A 26,491-nucleotide genomic window follows, 5' to 3' on the forward strand; every position below is an offset into this window, starting at 1 on the left:
AAGTGCGACAACACATGAGAGTGAATGGCTGCTCGCACTGGCATGAACTTGCTTTCTGTTTAGAATTCAATAACCTTCGACTAGATTCTGTAAGTTAGATGTTCTTGTTCAAAATACCGATGATTGCTTCGACGAAATTGCGTTTAAATGAAAATAATGCGATATCTTAGCGAGTTTATCTATCTGAGGATCTCAATATTGTGTGCTTTAAGTACAGAAGGACATTTCTTTAACAGATAAGTTGATGAATACTTATATCTATTAATTTTCGGTAAATATATAATTAGAAAGTTAATGTGTTTTGTATATGTGTGGATCAGTAAAACTTAATGTTGCACATTTGTTTGTGGCGGGACATTTACATAAATAACCATTAAAGTAGTGCATAGTCTGAGTAATATAGTAGACTTAGGAAATGGGACCTCTTGTGTCAAATTCAAGGACTTGCATGAAGCATCTATGCACATGGGTTGTCAACCCTCTGTATTTCAGGCCTGCATTGGCTGGTTTACCACAACATAACATTATGCTTGCTGTCAGGTTTATCATAAATCCAAACACACAACTTTACAGCACAAAAGGAGACAAACAAGCAGAATTATACAGCCAAGTTACCAAAGAAAAGGGATTCACTCCTAGAACAAGGCCTGCATTCCCAAAGTCAGTATTCGCTGCTGGAACGGCCAAAAAAACTGCTGAATTTATGAAAAAGCGAGCTGGGAATGATACAGAAGAGCTGTCAAATAATACACCTGCGAGAGGCAGAGGATCTCTAAAAGTTGCCCTTCCTGACCATCCGCTGACCACATCAGAATGGACAAAACTCAAAGAGGGTTCCTCCAAACCTGAGCGCTTCGAGATGCAAATGATGGAAGGACTGCTGGCGGCTAATGCAGATGTCAACATCGCCAAATCTCTCTTGGCGTACGTGGTTCAAGACAAAGGCACCCTTTCTTACGAACTCCTTTTGAGGTATCTAACGCTGTGTGTCACAGCTGGGCACCACTCTGAGGTATTTGACACTTACGACATCATGAGAACTTGCTTTAAGACCCTTGACACTGGAGCCTCGTCCCTGTTTATTAAAGGTTTCAGTCAAACTGAACGTTGGAGGGAGGCGCTTGGCGTGTTGGAGGGTATGAAAAAGGCCCTCCTGCCGTCTCCTAGGAACTATGGTGATGCCATCACTGGGGCAGTACTTCATGGAGACACTGAGACGAGCTGGAAGCTGTACGACGAGCTCCTGGAACAGGGTATCGTACCTAATCAGGACACCTGGCAGTGCCTGTTTCAGAGCGGCATCACTCAGCGTGGACAGGAGGACAAACTCTTTTCTGTCCTGTCATATATGAGAGATAATCAAATCTACCCAGAGGAGCCGCTGATTAAAACTATCAAAGCTTGGTTTGAGAGGTAATTGTAAAAAAATATATTAAAAAATATATGTGTATGTATGTATACACTCACACAAATATATATATATATATATATATATATATATATATATGTATGTGTAAACACACACATATATTTACACACTTACGTTACAGGTGATTAATCGCGATAAATTGATTTGACGGCACTAATATATATATATATATATATATATATATATATATATACAGTCGTGCCCAGAATTAATCATACCCCTGGTAAATATGATCAAAAATAAATCTGCATCGTTTATCCTTTTGATCTTTCATTAAAAAAATTGGCAAAATCCTAACCTTTCATTTAAGTAAAAGAATTGAAAGTGGGGAGGAAATCACATTATAAAATAAATGTTTTTCTCCAAAACACGTTGGCCACAATTATTCATACCCTTTTATTAAATACCTTTTTGCAATCTCCTTTTGCCAAGATAACAGCTCTGAGTCTTCTTCTATAATGCCTGATGAGTTTGGAGAACACCTGACCAGAGATCAGAGACCATTCCTCCATACAGAATCTCTCCAGATCCTTCAGATTCCCAGATCCATGTTGGTGCTTCTTCTCTTCAGTTCACTCCACTCATCAGGTCAGGGAACTGGGACGGTCATGGCAGAAGCTTCATTTTGTGCTCCCTAACACATTTTTGTGTTGATTTTGATGTTTGTTTTGGATCGTTGTCCTGATGGAAGATCCAACCACGGCCCATTATAAGATTTCTAGCAGAAGGCGTCAGGTTTAGATTTTTTATCTGTTGATATTTGATAGAATCCACAATGCCATGTCTCTGAATAAGAAGTCCAGGACCTCCAGCAGAAAAATAGGCCCACAACATTAAAGATCCAATGGTATTTTAAATTGTACACATGGGGTAGGCTACTTTTTATCCTTGTGTGCAACAAACCCATCTAGCGTGTTTGCTGCCAAAAAGCTCTTTTTTTAGTTTCATCTGACTATATAACCCTGTGCCGTTTGAAGTTCCAGTCGTGTCTGACAACTGAATAAGCTGGAGTTTGTTTTTGGAGAGCGAGGAGCATTTTTCTTGAAAACCTCCCAAACAACATGTGGGGATGTGTGATTTTTTTTTTAATAGGCTTTCTGACCCCAAGACTCAACTAATCTCTGCAATTCTCCATCTGTGATCCTTGGAGAGTCTTTGGCCACTCAGACTTTCCTCCTCACCGTCCATTAAGACAATATAGACACACGTCCTCTTCCTGGCAGATTCGTAACATCTTTAGTTGATTGGAACTTCTTAAATATTGCCCTGGTGGTCAAAATGGGGATTTTCAATTCTTTAGCTATTTTCTTACAGTCACTTTCTATTTTGTGATGCTCAGCAATCTTTTGCTGCACATCAGAACTATATTCTTTGGTTTTACTCATTGTGATGGATGATTCAAGGAATTTGGCCTTTGAGCTTCCTCATATTTAAACTCCTGTGAGAAACAAGAAGTCATAGCTAGACAATTTCATGTTCCTAGTCACCCTGGTGTGCTAAAAAAGGTCAATATTAAAGGGAATATACTTCAGAGATATTTTATCCATAAAAAATTCTAGGGGTATGAATAATTGTGGCCAACGTGTTTTGGAAAAAAACATTTATTTCATAATGTGATTATTTGAACTGTTTTGTTTTAATTTTTTTATCTGCACAGTTTACCGGATCAGAAATGGAGTGGGAAGTTCTCATTCGTCGCCCCCAGGTACTAATTTCATTTTTAAGTTTTAATTAAATACAATGATCATAAAGACTATTCTTAATAGAGTATTGGTGTGGATATAACTTGTGTTTTAGTGGAGAGTGCAACAATTGCAAGGCATCACTGGAATCCATTCAACTGACTGAGGAAGAGTATGCTCAGCTGAAGGATGAAGTGATGAAAAAAGTGATAGAGGGAAGCGATATCTTCTACAAAACCACCCCAGAGGTCTGTCTGCTATATTATATCCTTCTTTTGGTTAATTAACCAATGTTCATTTAATCTATAGATGTATAGATAAAATCAGCATTTAAGCCAGTGTTGTTATTGATAATTAAAACTAAACTAAAACTATTAAAATAATTTCCTGGAATATTGAATGGAAGTTTTTTTTATTTATTTTTTTATTAAAAAATGTTGCCTGGAAACTAACTTAAATAAGCTAAAGTTCAAGTACTAAAATGACTAAAACTAATGTTGAAATAAAAATAAATAATAAATTAAAGCCTCATAAAAAGCACAATTTAAATTAAAACTGAAAATATAAAAATAAAAGCTAAAATTCTAAATATTAATAAATGCCTTGTAGTACATAAATAATACTAAAATAGCACTGACATAAGCCCCACCCCATACAAAGGTTTCATTCTCATAATAAATTAAAAACACAGGATATTATTTCAATGATGAAATATGTGTTTATATATATTTTAATAATCAGACTTTTGGGGGTAAATGTGGTTAAGTTTAGTGACAATAATGTCACAAATAATTATAATGGCCTTAAAAATGGTTTAATTTTCTTTATACTAAACAATTTTTTCTTGTATTTTCGATTTTGCAGTGAAATGTGACCTGTGTTTTGTATGAAATTCCCCTTTATGTAAAGGAAGTAAGGTCTTATTATTTCGTGCCTTTGGACTCCACTAGATGGCGATAGTGTCCTACACATACGAGAGCATTTTTTACATGACTGATTAAACATGTTATACATGTTGAACATCAGCCGTTTTATTAAAATGCTTATTAGAAAATTTCAGCCTTGGAAATGAGAACATAATAATAATAAAAAACACATAGGCTAAAAACTAAAGCAGCTTTCTGCCAGGCACTAAATAGGCTGCAACTACGTGATAGGCAAGTTGTGTAGTTGTCCAGAATTAGAAGACGTTCCATGCAGTTTTGAGCTCCGTATTAAGTGGAGTCTGGCCCTGAATTAGATGATGTTGTTGTCCGGACTGATGCTTTTTTCAGGCTGTGGGGTCTATAGATGTCAAAAGCATGTGATCCTGTCTAGTTCCACATTTAGCCATGATGTAGGGGCTTTCCAACACATGTTCCTTCATGTGTCTGTCGGGTCCCCGGTTTAGCAAGCTCGTGAAAGCAGTCCAACTGAAGACACAAGGTCACAAGGCAAGCGACTCCTATGAAATTCCATTTGCCAGAAAGAACAGTCATGTTTGTTTGCAAACGCCGTTCTCACGCATAGGAAAAGCATTACATTTCCAAGCACTGTCTCTGAAAGGGACATTTTTATACACTACATCTTGGAAAAACAAAGTACTCAGTATAGCCATAAACAATCTCTAATTTTGGTCATGCACATGATTGATGCTGAGGCATGGGTATTGCTTGTGTGCTTTTTGCTGTTGTAAAACGCAACACAATGGGCTTTCACATTTCAGCCCTCAAAAGCCTCTCACATGAGTGACCCTGGAAAGTCCCTGTCTGCAGCGCTGCATGGACTCCAGCCCCCCGCCACCGCTGCAGCAGCGCTTTATGAAGTGAAACCAGTGCAAAGCAGTTAAAACACCCCCAGTCTAAACTCTCCACAAGCATTTAACAACCCCTAGACAATCATTTAGCCTTTTAAGGAAAAAGAAAATGGTGCTTTTGGGTGGCTGACATGACTTGAGAACCGTGTCCTGCTGTGTGACATCCAGTACTTCATCAAAAGCAACATTTTAAATGTTAACAGCTTTTAAATGTTGCATAGATGACCTTATAATAAATGTAAGAGTACAAGGATTTTTTGCACTTGTAAACATGATTTTTTGTTTACTTTTTTCCACAACATATGCATATTCACTAGCATTCAAAAGTTTGGGGTTGGTATGATTTTTTAAAGAAGTCTCTTATGCTCACCAAGGCTGCATTTGTTTAATCAAAAATACAGAAAAACCACAATATTGTGAAATATTATTACAGTTTAAAATAACTGTTTAAATTTTTTTTATTTTTTTATTGTAATACAATGTCATTTATTCCTGTGATGGTAAAGCTGAATTTTCAGCAGCCATTGCTGTAGTCTTTAGTGTCACATGATCCTTCAGAAATCATTTAAAAGGCCAATTCGCACTGCACCGACCAACACGGACAATCGGCTGATTACAGTACGTCACTTCTTGCCAATTCAGCATGTTCAATCGGCGAAAACAAGCTCCGACAGACGCCAACAGACACCGACAGAGGTAATACACCGATCCGACAGAACTCAAGGAAGTGTCTGTTGCCGTCTGTCGGTGCAGTGTGAATTGGCCTTAATATGCTGATTTGCTGCTCAAGTAACATTTCCTATTATTATCCAGTTGTGCTGCTTAATATTTTTGTAGAATGTTTGACAAAGGTTTTTTAATTTTTTCATAAAATAAACTAAGTAAAATTTTACCGACCCCAAATGCTTGAACGGTAGTGTATATAAAGTGATTTTTTCTTTAAAGTGCACTATGTAACTTTTGGCCCTCTAGCGGTTAAAAAACAAAACTGCATTTTGCAGAAGAACATTGTTTTGGTTGTGCTTTAGCTTTGTGTGACTGTCCAAATGAATATCCTACTATTCATAAAACATTCACTACTAGGTTTGAGAGATATAACCAGTTTAGATGAAAAGGATCTTAAGCTGAATAGCTGAAGACGTTACAGGAGCTATACCCATTAATAGACACGGTACTACAACAACTGCAATGAAATGGCCCTTCACAATAGATAATGCTTTACAATGAACTCTGTTAGAAAGCTACATACAGTGGGGGAAATAATTATGCTGATTTTATAAGTTCGCCCACTTACAAAGAAATGAAGGGTCTATAATTTTTATGGTAGGTTTATTTTAGCGGATAGAGACCGAATATCAACCACAAAATCCAGAAAAAACACATTAGATAAAGGTTATACATTTATTTGTATTTCAGTAAGTGAAATAAGTATTTGATCCCCAAGCAAAACATGCCTTAGTACTTGTGGAGAAACTTTTGTTGGCAAGCACAGAGGTGAGGTGTTTCTTGTAGTTGGTCACCAGCTTTGCACGCATCTCAGGAGGGATGGTGCACTCCTTTTTACAGATACTCTCAAAAATCCTTAAGATTTCTTGGCTGTCGCTTGGCAACTCAAAGTTTCGGCTCCCTCCACAGATTTTCTATAGGATTAAGGTCTGTAGACTGGCTAGGAGACTCCATGACCTTAATGTGCTTCTTCTTGAGCTACTACTTTGTTGCTTTGGTGCTGGAAGACCCATCCACAACCCATCTTCAGTGTTCTGGCTGAAGGAAGCCCATCAGCCCCTCCATACGGTGAAGTCGTCCTGTACCCTTACCAGAGAAACAGCCCTAGAGAATAATGTTTCCACCTCCATGCTTGACTGTAGGGATGGTGTTCTTGGGGTCATAGTCAGCATTTCTCTCCCTTCAAACACGGCGAGTTGAGTTGATGCCAAAGAGCTAAATTTTGGTCTTATCTGATCATAGTACTTTCTCCCAAGCCTTCTCTGAATCATTAGATGTTCATTGGCAAACTTCAGATGGGTTTGAACATGTGCCTTCTTGAGCAGGGGGACCTTGCGGGCAAACTAATTGTAGTTTGAGTGTGTTACCAACTGCCTTGAGATCATTAACAAGCTCCTCCCGTGTAGTTCTGGGCTGATCCCTCACCTTTCTCATGATCATCCTTACCCCATGAGGCCAGATCTTGCATGGAGCTACAGACCGAGGGCGATTGATTTTTCATTTTGTATTTCTTCCATTTCCGAATAATCACACCAACAAGTCTCCTTCTCTCCAAGCTTCTTGCTGATGGTCTTGTAGCCCATTCCAGGTCTACAATCTGGTCCCTGATGTTTGACAGCTCTTTGGTCTTGCCCATGGTGGTGGAGAGGATGGAATGGAAGATACAGATTCTGTGGACATCAGGACAGGAGTACTTTCTTAAAGTGACAGGACTAATCTGTGTTCCACATGGGCACATACCAATCTGTGGGAGGCAGAATTCTTGGTGGTTGGTAGGGGATCAAATACTTATTTCACTCGAAACAATGCTAATCAATTTACAACCTTTTATATAATGTGTTTATTTTTAATTTTTTGGTTGATATTATGTCTCTATGCGTTAAAATAAACCTACCATAAAAATTATAGACCCGAACTTATAGGGCGAACTTACAAAATCAGCAGGAGATCAAATAATTATTTCCCCCACTGTATGGAATTTATCTGTTCAATAAAATACCTTACTCATGTTGAGTAATAAAAACGCATCTCCGTGTCACTTTTACTACATTTCAAATCCCTCAGTTCTCTCCATCTCTGAAAAGCCAAGCCAATGGTGTTTCACGTTTTATTGCAAGCTCTGTCACGTTCTCTTTTTGCCAGGAGACTCTCCTCTGTTTTTTTAAAAACAGGAAATTGCCCGGAGTTTTGAGATATAGCTGCTCCATGTCAACCTTTCTCGCTTGTTTTGACACCTAACCTGTGCCACTCCCACACCATACACACGTTAAAGTAAGTTTTAATATATATGACACTTAAATTGACTGGGGATTTTAAATGTGGCCATAGTGTTAATAACACATTAAAAACTTAGCATGTCAACCATTTTCATTGCTGAATGTTAAAAAGCCCCCGTTTAGTTTCCTTACATTCAGTGGCCTGCAGTTTTTCAGGTCAAGCGTGAGCTTTGGGAAAGCCTGTTTTTCCCGTTTCAAAAAGAGCAAGCCTGTAATAAAGAAAAGTACAGGACTTGCAGATGCCTTTTCATTAATGTCTGCTGTGGGGCACGGGGAAGTTTTCACATACTCAAATTTCTTTGTTCTCCGTCTATTTTTGTGTAGCTGCCTTTCATTTAATTGGAATTTCATGCATGCTTTGAACAAAACAGAGCAGGTAGAGTTTAGAGTATTAAAGAAATGTTGTTCATTTGTTTTTAATGATTCAAACAAACATTTGCTAAACGTTTGTGTTAAGAATCACTCCAAGGCTTGTCATGGGCTATTGTGTATGTTCCAAGTAGAAAAACTGGCCACTATCAAATCTAGATTAAACTTATGAACGTGCGTGTACCAAACACACCCATTGTAAGTACACAAAGTTCTGCACAGCATGCTGGTACAGCATACACGTGACCTCTCCACACCATTGGGGAATCCCCAGTGTTCCTGTTCCCATTCAACCCAACCTCTCCTTGACCACGAGAGGATGCGGAGCGAAAACAAAAACACATACGATGCATGACCTTCATGGTCAAAATCGTATTAAATGTGCATAGTTAAAATCAGGTGAAATTGCATATTTGGATTATTTTAGTCCAATGCGTAGAGCCCTAACCCTACTCAACACTGCAAGAGTTTTAGAGAGTTGAACAACTGATCACCATCTGCTAACCCCCACCAAAACCAAAAAGGAATTCCCCAAATATCCAGCTCCCCTTCCCCCCTCTTTCTGACGCTCAACCCTCCCCCAGTCTTGCACCCTCTCTCTCACCCGCTAAAACAGACTTCACACTCTCTTAACAAGATTTTTAGCATGCAAAGTATCTGCACTTATTTTTGTTGTTTTGCTTTCAAATGTGGGTAACAATCTTCTGTTTTTGCATATAGGTGGCTTGGAGGGGTGGGAATTGGAATTTAAGAGGGAAAAATTCTCACGCTCCAGGCAGAACTGAAAGCGCTGGTTTCCAGCCACCTGACAGTCCAGGAATAGTTGTTGGTTTTGACAAACATAGCTCTGTGTGCACTAAACACAGGCGTTTGTATTAGCTATCGGACTAAACTTTACCACACGGTTGTTTCCTCAACAAAGTTTGCAGTTCCCTCAAAGCAATGAGCACCGATGCAAGGATTTTTGGTCACACTTTAGTTTAGGGTCAAATTCTAAGTATTAACTAATAATTAACTACAACTTTTGCCTCAGTAAACTCCTAATTACTGCTTATTAATAGTTTATAAGGTAGTTTAGGTATTGGGTAGGATTATGGATTTATAATATGGTCATGCAGAATAAGACATTAATATGTGCTTTATAAGTTCTTATAGACAGCCAATCATGTAATATGCATGCTAATACTACAACTAGTTTATAGTGAGAATTGGACCCTAAACTAATGATCAATACCGGTAACTCAATAACAAAACTTAAGTTCATTGTTCAAAATATCTGTGGCGCTTGTTGACGTGGCAGCCTGGAGAACGCAGACCTCTGATTGAGAAGCAACCTGTGTTATTTTATTATTATTTATATAGTATTTATTGATAATTTAATTTCTTTTTATATGGTCAATATTCATTTTCATTTTAGTTTGAGTTTTAGCAATTTTTTATTTGTCATTTATTATTAGTCTTATTTCACTTTTAGTAATTTTACTACTTTAACCTCAATATTTTTCTCAGTTAGTTGCCTATAGGCAACATTTCTTATTTATGTTTACATTTTTTTTAAAGTTATCATCTAATATTTATATTTCATTTTATTTCAGCTTTATTAGAATTAATAAAAAATGTTTTAATAGTTTTTGTTTTTGTTTCATTTAGCAATACAACAATGATCAGATTCCTACAGTTCTTGAGCTAAGAACTCACTTGAACTTGAGATAATACTGAAAGTTGAATGTTTTAAATAATAGTGTTGATTTGTTTGCCTAATTGTGGATCATGCATATTTAAAGGGATAGTTCACCCAAAAGGGAAAATTCTGTTTCTCAAGTTGTTCCAAACCTGTTTGAATTTCTTCTGCTGAACACAAAAGATGATATTTTGAAGAATTTTGTGTTCAGCAGAAGAAATTCATACAGTTTTGAAACAACATGAGGTGAGTAAATGATGACATAATTAAAATGTTTGGGTGAACTATCCTTTTATTGTCTAATGCTATCTAGTACTTCATATTGTTATTTGTGTAATATTTCATCAAGGTTTGTGTATTTTAACTCAGTATTTGTGTACTTTGACCGCCACTGATGATGAGCTAGGTTTAAGTATACAGTACATGACTGTGCAAATGTTTAGTAAATCAAAAGCCCGTCTGCAGCACGAGGCCTGAGGACAGACAGGTGAGGGAGTGACTTGGCGCCAGTCCAGCTGGAAATTCCCTCAGATGTTTACATGTTGTTCCAAGGACACTTGTGGAGGTTTTTCAGCCTCTTCTTAAACAACAACAAAGGAGAAGGAAGTTCTAGTCCCAATTCCCCCATCCCCCTTATGCTCTTCAGTTATTCAGCTAAACACAACCTGATCACGCTTTTGAAGGTGAGCCAGGTGTGGTCAAGTTCTGTTTGAAGTTCTATTGTTTGACTATACAAATGCTTTGATATCCCTTGAGACAGATAGGAAAAGTCCAGCATTCTTTGGTCCTGGGATGAAATGGGTTCATGGAATTGACTATAAAGTTGTTGTTGTTGTTTTACAATGCTCTGACAGAAAAAAAGTAGTATGTTCAGTTCTTGCCAGACTATCTGTAAACGCACTCCTTTATGTCATGGTTGCTTGCATTCTTCGCTCTTGTACTTCCTGTACATTCATGAATGCACATATCTCAGGTCCTCACTTATGCACATATCTTCAGGTCCTCACCCCTGTCTGCCGTGAGTGTTTTTGCTTCGGTGCTGTAAGCTCCGTCTTAGTCTCGTATTTCCTTGTTTTGAACCAGAATTTACTACAATTTCTAGTTGTTTATACTACTACTAAATACGGCTTGCCCAACATCGCTGGCTTCCGTTGCTACTAGCACAACACGGTAGTAATTCGCTAGCCTGCTAACGCGCCACCCGTGCGCTCAGCTATTTTTATTTATTTATTTGTCTCTCGCGCGCTCGCGCCTTTGAGTTCATAAAAGCTCAGGTGAGTAAGAATCACTCAACAAACACGGTGAGTAATGTCTTGTCCTGTTATTATCATGCGTCGCGTCTGAATGCGTTGTTGTTTTTGGAGCTCTATCGATTTGATTTATAATTCTTGATTTTTCTCGCTGCCTGCTGTGAGTGTGTTTGCTTCGGAGCTGTAAGCTCCGTCTTAGCCTCGTATTTCCTTGTTTTGAACCATCATTTACTACAATTTCTAGTTGTTTATATTACTACTAAATACAGCTTACCCAACCCTGACGCATAACACGCTAGTAATTCGCTAGCCTGTTAACGCGCCACCCGTGCGCTCAGCTATTTTTATTTATTTATTTTCTCTCGCGCCTTTGAGTTCATAAAAGCTCAGGTGAATAAGAAACACTCAACAAACACGGTGAATAATGTCTTGTCCTGTCATTATCATGCGTTGCGTCTGAATGCGTTGTTGTTTTTGGAGCTCTATCGATTTGATTTATAATTCTTGATTTTTCTCTTTAAACCCGCTTACAACGAACATTTTCTACTCTTCCTCACTGAGAAGCACTACTGCTCAAACCTCATTGTTACAACGCGGACTGTTGAGCAGACGCGTCTCAAGCCTATTAGTGATCCAACGCTGCATACTCTTAAAGGTTACGTCCGTGGATCACGGCTGAACGAGTCTTCTCCACACTCACTTATAAACAAACACTTTTTTTTCGCCTATCGTGCGTCTACTCTACACCCCTACCACTAAAAAACCTCATAGTTACAACGCGGACTGTTGAGCAGACGCGTCTCAAGCCTATTAGTGATCCAACGCTGCATACTCTTAAAGGTTACGTCCGTGGATCACGGCTGAACGCGTCTTCTCCACACTCATTTACAAACAAACTTATAATATAAATTAGTATTAATATTGATAGCATCACTGGTAGCTTCGTTGCTAACTCACTGTCCATCTGTTAAAATGGCGAATATATCAGATGTAAGTAGTCTACCGCTTGGTGCAGGTGAGGACACATTTGAGCTTCACGCACTGCAGTCTGAGCTGGAAGCTGTTGAGAAACAGATCCACAACCTTTTATTGAGACAGGCCGAGCTGAGAGACCGGTGTTTGGCTCTTGAAACATCACGCGCCGACGCACACAAATCAGTGTTTAACGTTACTAACCCGCTGACTCCGACCGCGTCTACTCCGTGCGTTCCTCAGCATCGGTCGCAATCAGCCATGGTCTCGTTCACTCCGGCTCCAACACGCCACCACGAAGCCTGGGTGGTTCCGCAGCGGAAGACGCGAGTCAGGTTTAGACCAAGACTTTCTCCGACCCTCCCGGTTTTCGAGTTATCGACACAAAACCGCTTCTCCCCTCTACGCGAAACAGAACGCGATGCTGTGATCATCGGCGATTCCATCGTTCGGCACGTACACGCTACGTTAGGTACAAGTAAGGTGCAAAGTCACTGCTTCCCTGGTGCTCGTGTTTCTGAAATCGCTGCTCGCGTTCCCGAGATCCTGAACGGTGACGAGCGCGTCGGAACTGTGGTCCTGCACGCGGGAGTGAACGACATCAGGCTGCGCCAGACGGAGATTCTGAAGAAAGACTTCAGGAATCTAATCGATACGGTACGCAGCACATCGCCTGAAACAACGATCATTGTGTCAGGACCGCTTCCCACGTACCGACTAGGGCATGAAAAATTCAGCAGATTATTTGCGCTAAATGAATGGTTAATGTCATGGTGCAATGAGCAGAAACTGCTCTTTGTAAATAATTGGAATCTGTTTTGGGAGCGTCCTAGGCTTTTCCGTGCTGATGGCTTACACCCAAGCAGATTCGGAGCGGATCTTCTGTCAGATAACATCTCCAAAATGTTAAATACCCTTTGACTAGTAACCAAAAGTCCAAATCATAGTCTCTGCTGCACCAATTCAACTGATATAAATACTAGTGTAGAACATTGCATAGAAACCGTGTCTATTCCTCGTTTAGTGAGATCAAATAATAAATCTAATGCAGGATCTAGGAAAAATCTAATTGTTATTAAAACAGAAAATGTTGCTATTAGTAAACAAAAACTATTTCTAAAGCTAGGTCTTCTAAACATTAGATCACTCACACCTAAGGCAGTTATTGTAAATGAAATAGTCACAGATAATAGCTTCGATGTACTTTGCCTTACTGAAACCTGGCTTAAACCAAATGATTATTTCGGTATTAATGAGTCTACTCCTCCTGGATACTGTTATAAGCATGAGCCCCGTCTGATTGGCCGTGGCGGAGGTGTTGCAACCATTTATAAAGATATTCTAAATGTTACTCAGAAAACGGGTTATAAGTTTATTTCATTTGAAGTACTTGTACTAAATGTTACGCTCTTAGATGTTAGAAAAACATCCCTATTATCTCTAGCCTTGGCTACCGTATATAGACCGCCAGGGCCTTACGCTGATTTCCTAAAAGAGTTTGCAGATTTTCTCTCAGACCTATTAGTCAATGTCGATAAAGCATTAATTGTTGGAGATTTTAACATACACGTAGATAATCCAAATGATGCGTTAGGAGCTGCGTTTACAGATTTATTAAATTCATTTGGGGTCAAGCAAAACGTCACCGGACCAACTCATCGTCTTAATCATACACTCGATTTAATTATATCACACGGAACCGATCCAACCGATATAGATATCATTCCACAAAGTGATGAAGTCACTGATCACTACATGGTAACTTGCATATTACGTACTGCTGTAATATGTCATGCGGCGTCGCGTTATCAACCAGGCAGAACAATCCTCCCATCCACCATAGATAATTTCTCAAATTGCTTATCTAATCTGTCTCAGCTGCTGCCTGAACCCAAACAAACAGATGAACTAGAAGAACTAACTAGCACTATGAGCACCATTCTCTCTAGAACATTGGATGTGGTTGCACCTATTAAATTAAAAAAGGTCAGAGAGAAAAATAAAGCACCATGGTATAACAATACTACGCATGTTTTAAAGAGAGAAACCCGTATTTTAGAGCGTAAATGGAAACAAACTAATTTAGAGGTCTTTAGAATCGCGTGGAAAGACAGTATGTCACGTTATAAAAAGGCCCTAAAAGCTGCCAGGGCTGAGCACCTCCGCAAACTAATAGAAAACAACCAAAACAATCCAAGGTTTCTATTTAACACCGTGGCTAGACTAACAAATAAACAGACGTCACCCGAACAAAATATCCCGTTACAGTTCAGTAGTAATGATTTCATGAACTACTTCACTGAGAAAATAGAAAGCATCAGAACCACAATTATAAACGTTCAATCTTCAATCGCGCCTTATAATTCAGCTTCAATTATCACCCCGAAAGAACAATTACAGTGCTTTACAACTATAGAACAAAAAGAGTTAAATAAACTTATCACTTCATCTAAAACAACAACATGTTTATTAGATCCTATACCAACTAAACTACTGAAAGAAGTGTTATCTGTAGTGGAAGAGCCTCTCCTCAATATTATTAACTCGTCTTTATCTTTAGGTCATGTTCCAAGAACATTTAAACTGGCAGTTATAAAACCTCTCATTAAGAAACCACAATTAGATCATAATAATCTAGCAAATTATAGACCCATTTCAAATCTTCCATTTATGTCTAAAATATTAGAAAAAGTGGTGTCCGCTCAACTGGGCTCTTTCTTGCAACAAAATGATATCTATGAAAAGTTTCAGTCTGGATTCAGACCGCATCATAGCACTGAAACTGCGCTCGTTAAAATCACAAATGATTTACTTTTAGCTTCTGACCAAGGCTGTATCTCAATACTAGTTTTACTTGATCTTAGTGCTGCGTTCGATACTATAGATCACACAATACTCTTAGATCGACTACAAAATTATACTGGTGTTCAAGGACAAGCACTAAGCTGGTTCAAATCATACCTATCTGACCGCTACCATTTTGTCTATTTAAATGGAGAAAAATCGATCATAACTCCAGTAAACTATGGAGTGCCGCAGGGATCTGTATTAGGCCCCCTGTTATTTTCAATATATATGATGCCACTTGGAAATATTATAAGGAAACATGGAATTAGTTTCCATTGTTATGCTGATGACACTCAAATATATATTTCATCACGGCCGGATGAAAACGCTACATTTTCCAAATTGACAGAGTGTGTTAAAGATATAAAAGATTGGATGACGCGTAATTTTCTTTTATTAAATCCAGACAAGACAGAGGTAATACTTATCGGTTCAAAAAACCGCCCACAAAACCTCGCACAATACAACTTTAACATCATAGGATGTCCTGTTACTTTATCCTCTACAGTAAAAGACCTGGGTGTTATACTCGATTGCAACCTGTCTTTTGAAAATCATATTTCTTATGTTACAAAAACAGCCTTTTTCCACCTTAGAAACATTGCTAAGCTACGTAATATGCTATCAGTTTCTGATGCAGAAAAGTTAGTTCATGCATTCATGACCTCGAGACTGGATTACTGTAATGCCTTATTAGCTGGTTGTCCTGCATCCTCAATAAACAAGCTACAGTTAGTCCAAAATGCCGCCGCTAGAGTTCTTACGAGATCAAGAAAATATGATCATATAACACCGATTTTATCATCACTGCATTGGTTACCTATAAAGTTCCGTATTAATTACAAGGTATTGCTACTGACTTATAAAGCCCTAAACGGCTTAGCTCCAGTCTATTTAACGGATCTTCTATCGCCCTATAATCCATCGCGCTCTTTGAGATCACTAAATTCAAGGCTTTTGGTCATACCTAGGATATCCAGAACCACCAAAGGAGGGAGAGCATTTTCACATTTGGCTCCAAAACTCTGGAATAGTCTTCCTGATACTGTTCGTTGCTCAGACTCGCTCTCCCAGTTTAAAACTAGATTAAAGTCGCATCTCTTCAGCCAGGCATTCATATAATCCTACAGTTCAAACTACAATCCGGCCTCTATCCAATGCCAGAGGAGAACTGGCCCCCGACTGAGCCTGGGTTCTCCCAAGGTTTTTTTTTTTTTTTCTCCATTAAGGCACCTGATGGAGTTTTAGGACACCATTAGGTCACTTGATGGAGTTTTTCGGTTCCTTGCCACTGTTGCCTTTGGCTTGCTCAGTTGGGGATATTTTGGGGATATTTAATTTAATTTTATCAATCAATAAATTCCTCTTGAAACAAACTTTGTTGTATTATTTTAATTTAATACTGTGAAGCTGCTTTGATGCAATCTGTATTGTGAAAAGCGCTATACAAATAAACTTGACTTGACTTGACTTGACTTAATCTGATAATATATGTAGAGTTTCAGGCTGGAACACTTCCAATGATATGTCTGTCTGCAATAAATGTCACCCGCCAGGCCTCATGATTTTTCCAGAAACAATCTTTAGTTTAAAGTAATATCTGTGCAGTGTCACTATAGCATCACAAAATGCAACAGAAGAAACAGAAGATTCCTCATCTGTTATAGAAGGCTAAAATCCTCATTTGGTGAATTGTAATAATATATTAATAATTTTAAAGATAACACTATTAAACCAGGAAAATTACTGTTATAGTATATATTAATATTTTTAATTTAATTTAATTGTATCAAATCAAAATTTATTTATATAGCAAAATTCATACATCAAAGCAATTCAATGTGCTTTACAAAGAAAAGTAATAAAGAAACAAATAAAAACATCATAATAATAGTACAAGATACACACAGACACAAGAAAGATTAAAAAGATTTAAAAGATGGGATAAAAGAGGCATAAGAAACTGTAAGGCTGAACAGTATAGCTCGGTTTAAGAGCTCAATCATAAGCATGTGAAAAAAGAAATGTTTTTAACTTGGATTTAAAAATCAACACATTTGGGGCGCATCTAAGATCTTCTGGTAATTTGTTCCAGTCGTGTACAGCAGAGACGCTAAACGCAGCTTCTCCATGTTCTGTTCTAACTCTTTGCTCCACTAGCTGATTGTAGTTTAAGTTTGGCATTTTTGATTCATTTTTAATAGTTCTATTTAGCTTTAACTTATTTTGATTATCTTATTTTAGGATTATTTATATACTATTATAGCATTTATTAAAAAAAAAAATATTAGCTTTTATTTTTAGCATTTTAATTTAATCAGTTTTCATTTTTTGATGTCATTTATTTTTTTTAGAACTTCTTTCATTTCAGATAGTTATCAAGGCAACAGTTCTGTTTCTAATTTCTATATAGCTTTTATTTCATCTTTATTTCAATTAACAAAGTTAACAATAACAACACTGGCTCGATGGCTGTAATGTAATTCAGCATAAAGGTTTTCAGCTGTCCTCCTTGTCTTGTGCAACACCGGTTGCGTTTCTCTTGTGCAATGCGCTGCACAACACCAAAGTGAGGTAATTTACATAGAAGACCCCCGTCCATCCAGGCAACCATCCGTTGCTGTTGTTGAAGGACGGTTACAAGAGTGCATGGTGTTGCATCTTTACTGCCCCTTTTGTTTCTTTGCTTGCATGGACTTTAAAAGTGTGGCTAGTTTTAGCTTCAGAATAAACAACATGAAAATAGTGCAAAGCTTCAACAGATTTTTACTAAACTGCAAGATTGTGACTTTTTTCAGAACTATGCATATTGTCTGTACCAGTCTATTTGACAGTAGCATATATTCACTGTGGTCAGGGTTATGAGAATAACCACTTGTTTTTGTTCTGTACAGGAGCTTAAAAGCTTTAAAGCTTTCGTGAAGCAGAGGCCTCCCTTTGATATTGTCATCGACGGTCTTAATGTGGCTAACACTACACCCAAGGCCACCCACTCTGAGACGGTGAGTGATGGGTCACTTTAACTGCTTGGATGTTCCAAGACTGGGCCGGTTTCTCTGTGGGTTATAGGTGACCTTTTAAATCGCTTAACTGGCTAGACAGTCAACCTACTCTGATTTAAAGCACTAAAGGTGGAAAAAATAGAAACTCATCAGTCTGCATTCTAAAGTCAAGAAAACAGAAAAGAGTGTAAGAGGATCGACCGGGGGGGGGGGGGGGGGGGGGCGATGCTGAGCGTGGTTGTCACTTCTTACTTTTAACGCAATAAAACAGCTTTAGGGAACAGCCCCGATTTCTCATAGTTTCCAACCCAAAAGACCCCAAACCCACAAAACCCAGCACAGTTACTCAAATGAAAAAAAGGGAAATTTCAATGTCCATAATATTACACAGAATGTGTTACACATCAGCCCTCCTACGAGGTGGTGATCAGTCCCAGTAGTGGTTTTACATTTGGTTATGCTCCTTTATAATAGTACCGTAGAGATTTTATTGCCTACAAATAGGCTAGAAGTTTTAGATAAGTACCCACACCCACCCATCACACCCTCAACCACCCACTTACTGAAAACCAATGACTTTAAAAAGCAGATAGATGATCATTTCACTACATTTCCCCCATTGATTAATCACAGTACTTTAAGACAATTGTTGTGTATTTGAAGCTTTCTGAAATGTTGTTTAAATATGCAAATCAGGCATTATCTAATGAAATATGCATATAATAAATAAAAAGTATATTATGAATGAGATATATGAACAATCCCTGTAACAACCTTCAGATTATACATTTGGTGTATGCAAGTGGTATTGAACTGGAGATTTCTGGCTCAGTGCAGGAGAAAAAACTCATTTAGAGTTTAAAGTTATGTATTGTAGTTGATATCTACAGGTGCAAATAGATGCAGTGAAACAAAATAAACGCTTAAATGTGCATTTTGGATTTCTTTTCACAAGTCTGAAATGAGACATGTTATGGAAGTAAAATAGCCAAAAATCAAAAAATTTAGCAGTGCATGAAAAACAATGATTTCTCTTTAGTATATTATCACAACAGATATGATTAACATTAAATCCTTCACTTGACATTAAGCTACAAATTATGATGTAACACAAACTTCCTTGACCTTTCTGTTCAAGGATCCTTTTGCTTTCACGCATTTTTTTTTTTTTTTTTGCCTCAGACTCTGGCAAACCCATAGCAATTGTAGCACAAAGGCAGGGGATTTTACACTCATTTTGATATGACTAAGTCTGTATTTTAAGTCAGACGTGCCTTTTGTGGTCAAGTTTATTTTTGGTGGTAACATTTACCCCACTTCCTCGCTAACTGGCACATTCATTGAAACGCTAGTATTAACCGGTTTTCTCTGCACACAGTCTGAGCAGGGCCGTCTGTGTGTGAAAATGAGAGCTTCAGTTCAGTTAACTTGTGGCCAAAGTATACCTAAATGTTTTGTTTACAAGCTAAGGTCTGTTTGATTGGAGGACTGTATGCACCGGACTGTATGCAAGAAGCATATAGGAAATGAAATTGAGTGCAAATTTACAAGACTAACATGCTGGAAGGAAGAGTGTCTCTTTATCTAGAAATGCTTAGGCAAAGGTGATTACAGGCTGAGGTCAAAGTTGGATTGTGAAACAGGATACTATCATGTGTACGGTGCTTTCCAGAGCAGACCAGCCCATCTGTGGCTCACCGTCCACTTCCTTATCATGAATTAGCAGAAAATGATCACACCTGCAATTCCCCAATTAGCACTTCCTTGTGTCTAAAATTACAAAGGATACAAGATAGACTGGAATTCATTGGAACTGACTTTGCATATTCAAACTGTAGATGATATTACTGTAATCTAAATTTGAGTGTGAAATATATTTAGAAGGTTAACACGGTGGAACTGGTTGATGCAGTAGAGTCACGTGTGTGTGTGTGTATATATATATATATATATATATATATATATATATATATATATATATATATATATATATATATATATATAGGGCTGGATGATTAATCGAAAAGTAATCGAAACCGAAATTCAGAGCCTATAACCGACGTAATTTTACCAAGTTGGTTATTTCGTTTTTTTAATCCTATTAATATTTCCGCCCACTGTGTGTTAATGTACTTTCCCCTTAAAACATATTACCGCGTGTGTAGTCACGTGACTCCGCCCCGTCCAGTCTGCGACATTGAAGCAACATGGAGGAGAACTCAAACACAGTGTCAACTCAGCAACAGCCAAAAAGCCAACTTGTACCAAAGAAACACGCAGTGTCCATCGTTTGGACACATTTTGGCTTCAATAAAGACGACACCGAACAAACTCAAGTCAAATGCAAACACTGCAGAAAAAATGTTATAGCGACCAAAGGTAATACCACCAATCTGTTTCAACACTTGGAGCACAATCACATTACCGAATATGAACAGTGCAAACAGTGCATTTGATTAAGTTGTTTGAAATATTTTATAAATAAGCCTTAATAGCTATCTGTGTGTTTTCTTATTTTAGAATCACAAAGATAGGATTATGCACTCTTTCATTAGAAAAAATAACCGTGAACATATTTACAGTATAAGCCTTGCCAGTGACATGAAAAAGTTTTTTACATTTTTTTATAATCGTTCAATAATTGTAAGCGAGGTAACTTGTTCGATTAATTGCGATTATGATTTTAGCTAAAATCGTCCAGCCCTATACATATATATATATATATATATATATTATACACACACGGGGAGAACAAGTATTTGATACACTGCCGATTTTGCAGGTTTTCCCACTTACAAAGCATGTAGAGGTCTGTAATTTTTATCATAGGTACTCTTCAACTGTGAGAGATGCAATCTAAAACAAAAATCCAGAAAATCACATTGTATGTTTTTTAAATAATTAATTTGCATTTTATTGCATAACATAAGTATTTGATCACCTACCAACCAGTAAGAATTCCGGCTCTCACAGACCTGTTAGTTTTTCTTTAAGAAGCCCTCCTGTTCTCCACTCATTACCTGTATTAACTGCACCTGTTTGAACTCTACCTGTATAAAAGACACCTGTCCACACACTCAATCAAACAGACTCCAACCTTTCCACAATGGCCAAGACCAGAGAGCTGTGTAAGGACATCAGGGATACAATTGTAGACCTGCACAAGGCTGGGATGGGCTACAGGACAATAGGCAAGCAGCTTGGTTAGAAGGCAACAACTGCTGGCGCATTTATTAGAAAATGGAAGAAGTACAAGATGACGGTCAATCTCCCTCGGTCTGGGGCACCATGCAAGATCTCACCTCGTGGGGCATCAATCATCATGAGGAAGGTGAGGGATCAGCCCAGAACTACACGGCAGGAGCTGGTCAATGACCTGAAGAGAGCTGGGACCATAGTCTCAAAGAAAACATTAGTAACACACTACGCCGTCATGGATTAAAATCCTGAAGCGCACGCTAGGTCCCCCTGCTCAAGCCAGCGCATGTCCAGGCCCGTCTGAAGTTTGCCAATGACCATCTGGATGATCCAGAGGAGGAATGGGAGAAGGTCATGTGGTCTGATGAGACAAAAATAGAGCTTTTTGGTCTAAACTCCACTCGCCGTGTTTGGAGGAAGAAGAAGGATGAGTACAACCCCAAGAACACCATCCAAACCGTGAAGCATGGAGGTGGAAACATCATTCTTTGGGGATGCTTTTCTGCAAAGGGGACAGGACGACTGCACCGTATTGAGGGGAGGATGGATGGGGACATGTATCGCGAGATCTTGGCCAACAACCTCCTTCCCTCAGTAAGAGCATTGAAGATTGGTCGTGGCTGGGTCTTCCAGCATGACAACGACCCGAAACACACAGCCAGGGCAACTAAGGAGTGGCTTCGTAAGAAGCATCTCAAGGTCCTGGAGTGGCCTAGCCAGTCTCCAGACCTGAACCCAATAGAAAATCTTTGGAGGGAGCTGAAAGTCCGTATTGCCCAGCGACAGCCCCGAAACCTGAAGGATCTAGAGAAGGTCTGTATGGAGGAGTGGGCCAAAATCCCTGCTGCAGTGTGTGCAAACCTGGTCAAGAACTACAGGAAACGTATGATCTCTGATATTGCAAACAAAGGTTTCTGTTCCAAATATTAAGTTCTGCTTTTCTGATGTATCAAATACTTATGTCATGCAATAAAATGCAAATTAATTACTTAAAAATCATACAATGTGATTTTCTGGATTTTTTCTGGCCCTACTTCTACATGCTTTGTAAGTGGGAAAATCTGCAAAATCGGCAATGTATCAAATACTTGTTCTCCCCACTGTGTGTGTGTGTGTGTGTGTGTGTATTGCATGTAACTATTGCATGTATGTTCATTTTAGATGAACTTTTCTGCAACTTTGAATGGGCTTCAAATTGAAAGACACACACATTTTTATATATATGCAGAACTAACTCTTAATTGCTTTGTCTTTTAACCAAATGGGTCCAAGGTGAATGTTAATCGTTAAGTATTTCTACAATTTCTTTGTTAAAATGTTTTTTTTTTTTTTTTTGAAAAATAATGTTTGTTTAAAAAATGCCAATTTTTTTTTTTTTTTTTTTTTTTTTTTTTTTATACTTATAATTCACTTCTGTTCTAGTGTTCTAATCTTGTGTACTAATTTAGTTTCTACATGGAATTGTGCACTAATTGTGATGTAAATCTTTAAATTCCAAAATGTATAATAATTATGCAGTATGGTTTAAAATTAAAACTGACTTACAGACATAATGTGTATCATGGTTTCAGAAAAGTTTTTTAATTAGTCACTTCCTGCATGATGCAGACTGCAAAAGACTTTTGTATCTCCTAGAAGAAAGAGTGAGAAAAACAAATATCTACACTTAAATTATTTTAAAATATCATATATTATATATAAAAAATAACAATGATATATCATGAATAGCTAATGCATGTACGGGGTCTTAAATCTAATCAGCTACATGCAAAGAACCTTAGATATTTTTAGCACAGAGTGTTTAACCTTTACTGACCGCACTCTTTGTAAGGGGGTATTGGAAAAACAACTTCCTGTGTAATCAGGAAACTCCCCCCTCATGGTGTGTGTGCGTGAGTGGGTGGCACTAAACTAGGCTAAAACAATGTGAGCAAGAATAATTTTCCCACAGTTGACCTGCTAAAGGTCCCAAATTCATCTCTAGTGCCAAGGGAAATTCCTCTTAAAAGTCACAAGTCGCAGCTCATTTCATAGAGAAAATGATGAATGAACTGAGGTCTCTCATTCATTAAAAACTCATGAATGACCTTGTTTATTTCTAACATCTGAATGGAAATGGTAAAAGGTCACTGAGAGTGTGAATTATCTCCGCAGTTGCTTGCAGTCGTATCGGAGTTGGAACGTCAGGGTCTGAACATTCTGGTCCTCGGCAGAAAGCACATGCTACAGCCTTCCCGGAACTGGGACAGACAAAACATGAACAAGATCAAGCAGAAATCCCACTGCTTCTTCACCGAGAACATGTTAGTATGACCCCCGTTTCATCAATCACATACTGTACACCCTGTTCCAAAGCTGCCTACGCAAGCAGCAGTTTGAGGGATCACAGGCGCATCAGTAAGAAATGAATACTTTTATTCAGCAAGGAAGCATTCAATTGATCAAAAGTGACAGTAAAGTCATTTATAATGTTCTAAAAAATTTGCCACTCAAATAAATGCTGTTCTTTCAAACTTTATATTCATCAAAGAAAAAAAAGTATCAGTTTCCGCAAAAATATTAAGCAGCACAACTGTTTTCAACATTGATAATAATAATAAATGTTTCTTGAGCAGCAAATCATCATATTAGAATGATTTTTGAAGAATCATGTGACAGGAATAAATTACATTTTTAAACATTAAAATAGAAAACAGTTCTTTTAAATTGTAATAATTTTATAGTAATAAATAATAGTTTTTATTGTACTTTTGATCAATTTATGTATTAATATTATTATTATTATTGAAATGCAGTCATGGAGACTGCAATCCCATAATGCATTGTGAAAAGCTCGATTCATCCGAGGCGGTATTGATAAAAATAGTTCTGGAATATACACTGACGAGCCAAAACATTATGACCATTGACCACTCATAGGTGAAGCAGATTTCTTTAAATATCTCCAAATTAGGCCACATGTCAAGGTCTGGGTAGATTAGATACAAGCAAACAATAATTTATTGTAGAAAACAATTTGGATGCAGGAGTAAACACCTGAGCAACTTGGCAAGGGCCAAACTTAGACGGGGTCAAAGCATCTCTGAAACCTCACGCCTTATTGGTTGCTGCCGGTCAACAGTGAAAATTTATTAACAGTGGTCCTAAGTGGGACAAACCACAAACCGGTGACAGGATGTTGGGGACCCAAGGTACAAGTCCCACAAAATTTGAATGATGGTTATGGGAGGAATGTGTCACAACACACAGTGCATTGCATATATGGCTGCGTAGCCACAGACCAATCAGAGTGCCTGTGATGACCCCTGTCCACCGTCGAAAACACCTACAATGGGCACGTGAGTGTCAGAACCGGACCTCGGGGCAGTGGAAGAAGGTTGCCTGGTCCGTTGAGTCTAGTTTTCTTTTATATCACGTGGATGTCCGTGTACATGTGCACTGTTTACCTGGGGAGGGATGGCACCAGGATCACTGTGGGACGACAACAAGCCGGTGGAGGGAGGGTGATGCTCTGGGCAGTGTTCTGCTAGGAAACCCTGCGTCCGGCCATTCATGTGGACGTTAATTTGAAACGTTCCACCTAATTAAAGATTGTTGCAGACCAGGTACAACCCTTCATGACAATGGTTTCCCTGGTGGAAGTGGCATCTTTCAGTAGGATGTTGCACCCTGCCACACTGCATACATTAGGTGCTTTCTCACTGAAGGAACCTTCCCATGGTTCCTAGAACTAATGGTGGAAGTACCCGCTTTTAGAGGTGTTCGCACTGCAGAACCTGGGAATAGTTCTACGAACGCCTTTTGGGGGAACTAAAACTAGAACTAGAACTGTGACCCTGCACATCGTGTATGCTGAATGCATGCGAAACACCAGCACCTGCCATTTAAAAAAAAAAAAAAGCTGTGTACACACAGTTTATAGCCTATTTACTCTACGAACTCTATGAACATGGAAAACAGTGATAGATGGGCCTCGTAACTTTTACGCTAAGGAGAAAATCCAACGCAACTTTAGGGAACCAAGCGAAACATGATTTGTATTTATTTTATTTCTGCTAAGCTAGCGATATTGGGCATCAACCACACAGCAAACGCTAATAACTTTTCATATACTGTTTACTTTCTTTGTATAACAGTTATTTCTAATAACGCATTAGACAGGAATGTTAAACAGATTGTAAACTAATGAAGACAGAGAATGGGAGCTGTGTGCTCAAGCTCTGCCGTACCGTCAAAATAAAAGTCACAACATGCAATTATGTCACTTAAGAGTTCCTACTGGCGGTGCAAATGTAACCAGGAAAATGGCCCTAGGGGAACATTTAGTTATCTGGGAACCATCCTAGTGGCTAGTTCCTAGAACTAAGTTCCTATAACTACCCGGTGCGAAAGCCCCCATTGTTTAGGAATGATTTGAGGAACATGAAGAAGAGTTTCAAGGTGTTGCTCTGGCCTCCAAATTCCTCAGATCTAAATCTGATTGACGTACGGACAATCCTGCCTATATAGAACCCTCATAATCCTGGTCCTTATGTAATCCTTCCAGATTCTGTTCAGTTATCATGCTATCTAGAAGTCCTCACTGTTTTGTAACAGTTTCAGTCTAATGTAGTAACACATGTACCCGATCACTTCCCTTCTCTTCGTCACTCAGTTTAAAACCCCACAATGATTTCATTCACTAAGCATGAAAGGTATTTTTGATACAGTGCTCTGTTTTTCTTGGATGCCTGCCACAGGTCTGAAGATGACCCGTTTCTGCTGTATGCTGCTTTGCACTCTGGCGTTCACTGTAACTTTCTTAGTCGTGATCTGATGAGGGATCACAAAGCCTGCTTGCCGGACAGAGCAACCAGACGCCTCTTCTTCAAGTGGCAACGTGGACATCAGGTGGTAATCAGTCATTATGCCCCAGGAAAAAGGGTTCGATTTCAGGTACGTTTCGGAAGGGAGAGACATTGTGTAATCATTAGTAATCATTAGTATGACTGATTACATGATTGTGTTTTTCAGAGGGTGTCTGCTTATGACACCATCGTTCAGACCTCCGGCAGCTCCTGGCACATTCCGTACGATGAGAATGGAAGAGATAGAGCCTCATATGAAATTCCCCAGAAATGGCTCTGCCTCACTCAAGAACATTGAGGCTTGAGTTACTGCTAGTGTGCTGGCTGAAAAATCCATTACATTAAATCAATTTCAAAAATTGAAATTAAAATCAATAAAAAAAATACTTTGCAAAATGCCCAATTGTGTTTCTTCTG

At 38.4% G+C, this 26,491-nt stretch overlaps 1 protein-coding gene across 1 annotated transcript; it reads left to right on the top strand.

Moving 5' to 3' along the window:
* The first annotated feature begins 20 nt into the window (after positions 1 to 20).
* Positions 21 to 26,472, top strand: prorp (protein only RNase P catalytic subunit). Its single transcript, XM_082142336.1, has 7 exons — positions 21 to 1,413; positions 3,087 to 3,134; positions 3,227 to 3,359; positions 17,922 to 18,029; positions 23,382 to 23,530; positions 25,967 to 26,162; positions 26,241 to 26,472. The coding sequence occupies exons 1-7, from the start codon at positions 416 to 418 to the stop codon at positions 26,370 to 26,372; spliced, it is 1,764 nt and encodes a 587-aa protein (XP_081998462.1). The 5' UTR covers positions 21 to 415; the 3' UTR covers positions 26,373 to 26,472.
* The last annotated feature ends 19 nt before the right edge of the window (positions 26,473 to 26,491 follow it).

The sequence above is a fragment of the Leuciscus leuciscus genome (genome assembly GCF_965113295.1).
Source record: "Leuciscus leuciscus genome assembly, chromosome: 17".
NCBI lineage: Eukaryota > Metazoa > Chordata > Actinopteri > Cypriniformes > Leuciscidae > Leuciscus > Leuciscus leuciscus.

Bases quoted from the DNA above. Each gene is read 5' to 3' on its own strand.
- prorp (XM_082142336.1), top strand. From the start codon at position 416: ATGGGACCTCTTGTGTCAAATTCAAGGACTTGCATGAAGCATCTATGC. The intron at 1,414-3,086 runs GTAATTGTAAAA...TTATCTGCACAG, and splicing joins ATCAAAGCTTGGTTTGAGAG to TTTACCGGATCAGAAATGGA. The intron at 26,163-26,240 runs GTACGTTTCGGA...TGTGTTTTTCAG, and splicing joins GAAAAAGGGTTCGATTTCAG to AGGGTGTCTGCTTATGACAC.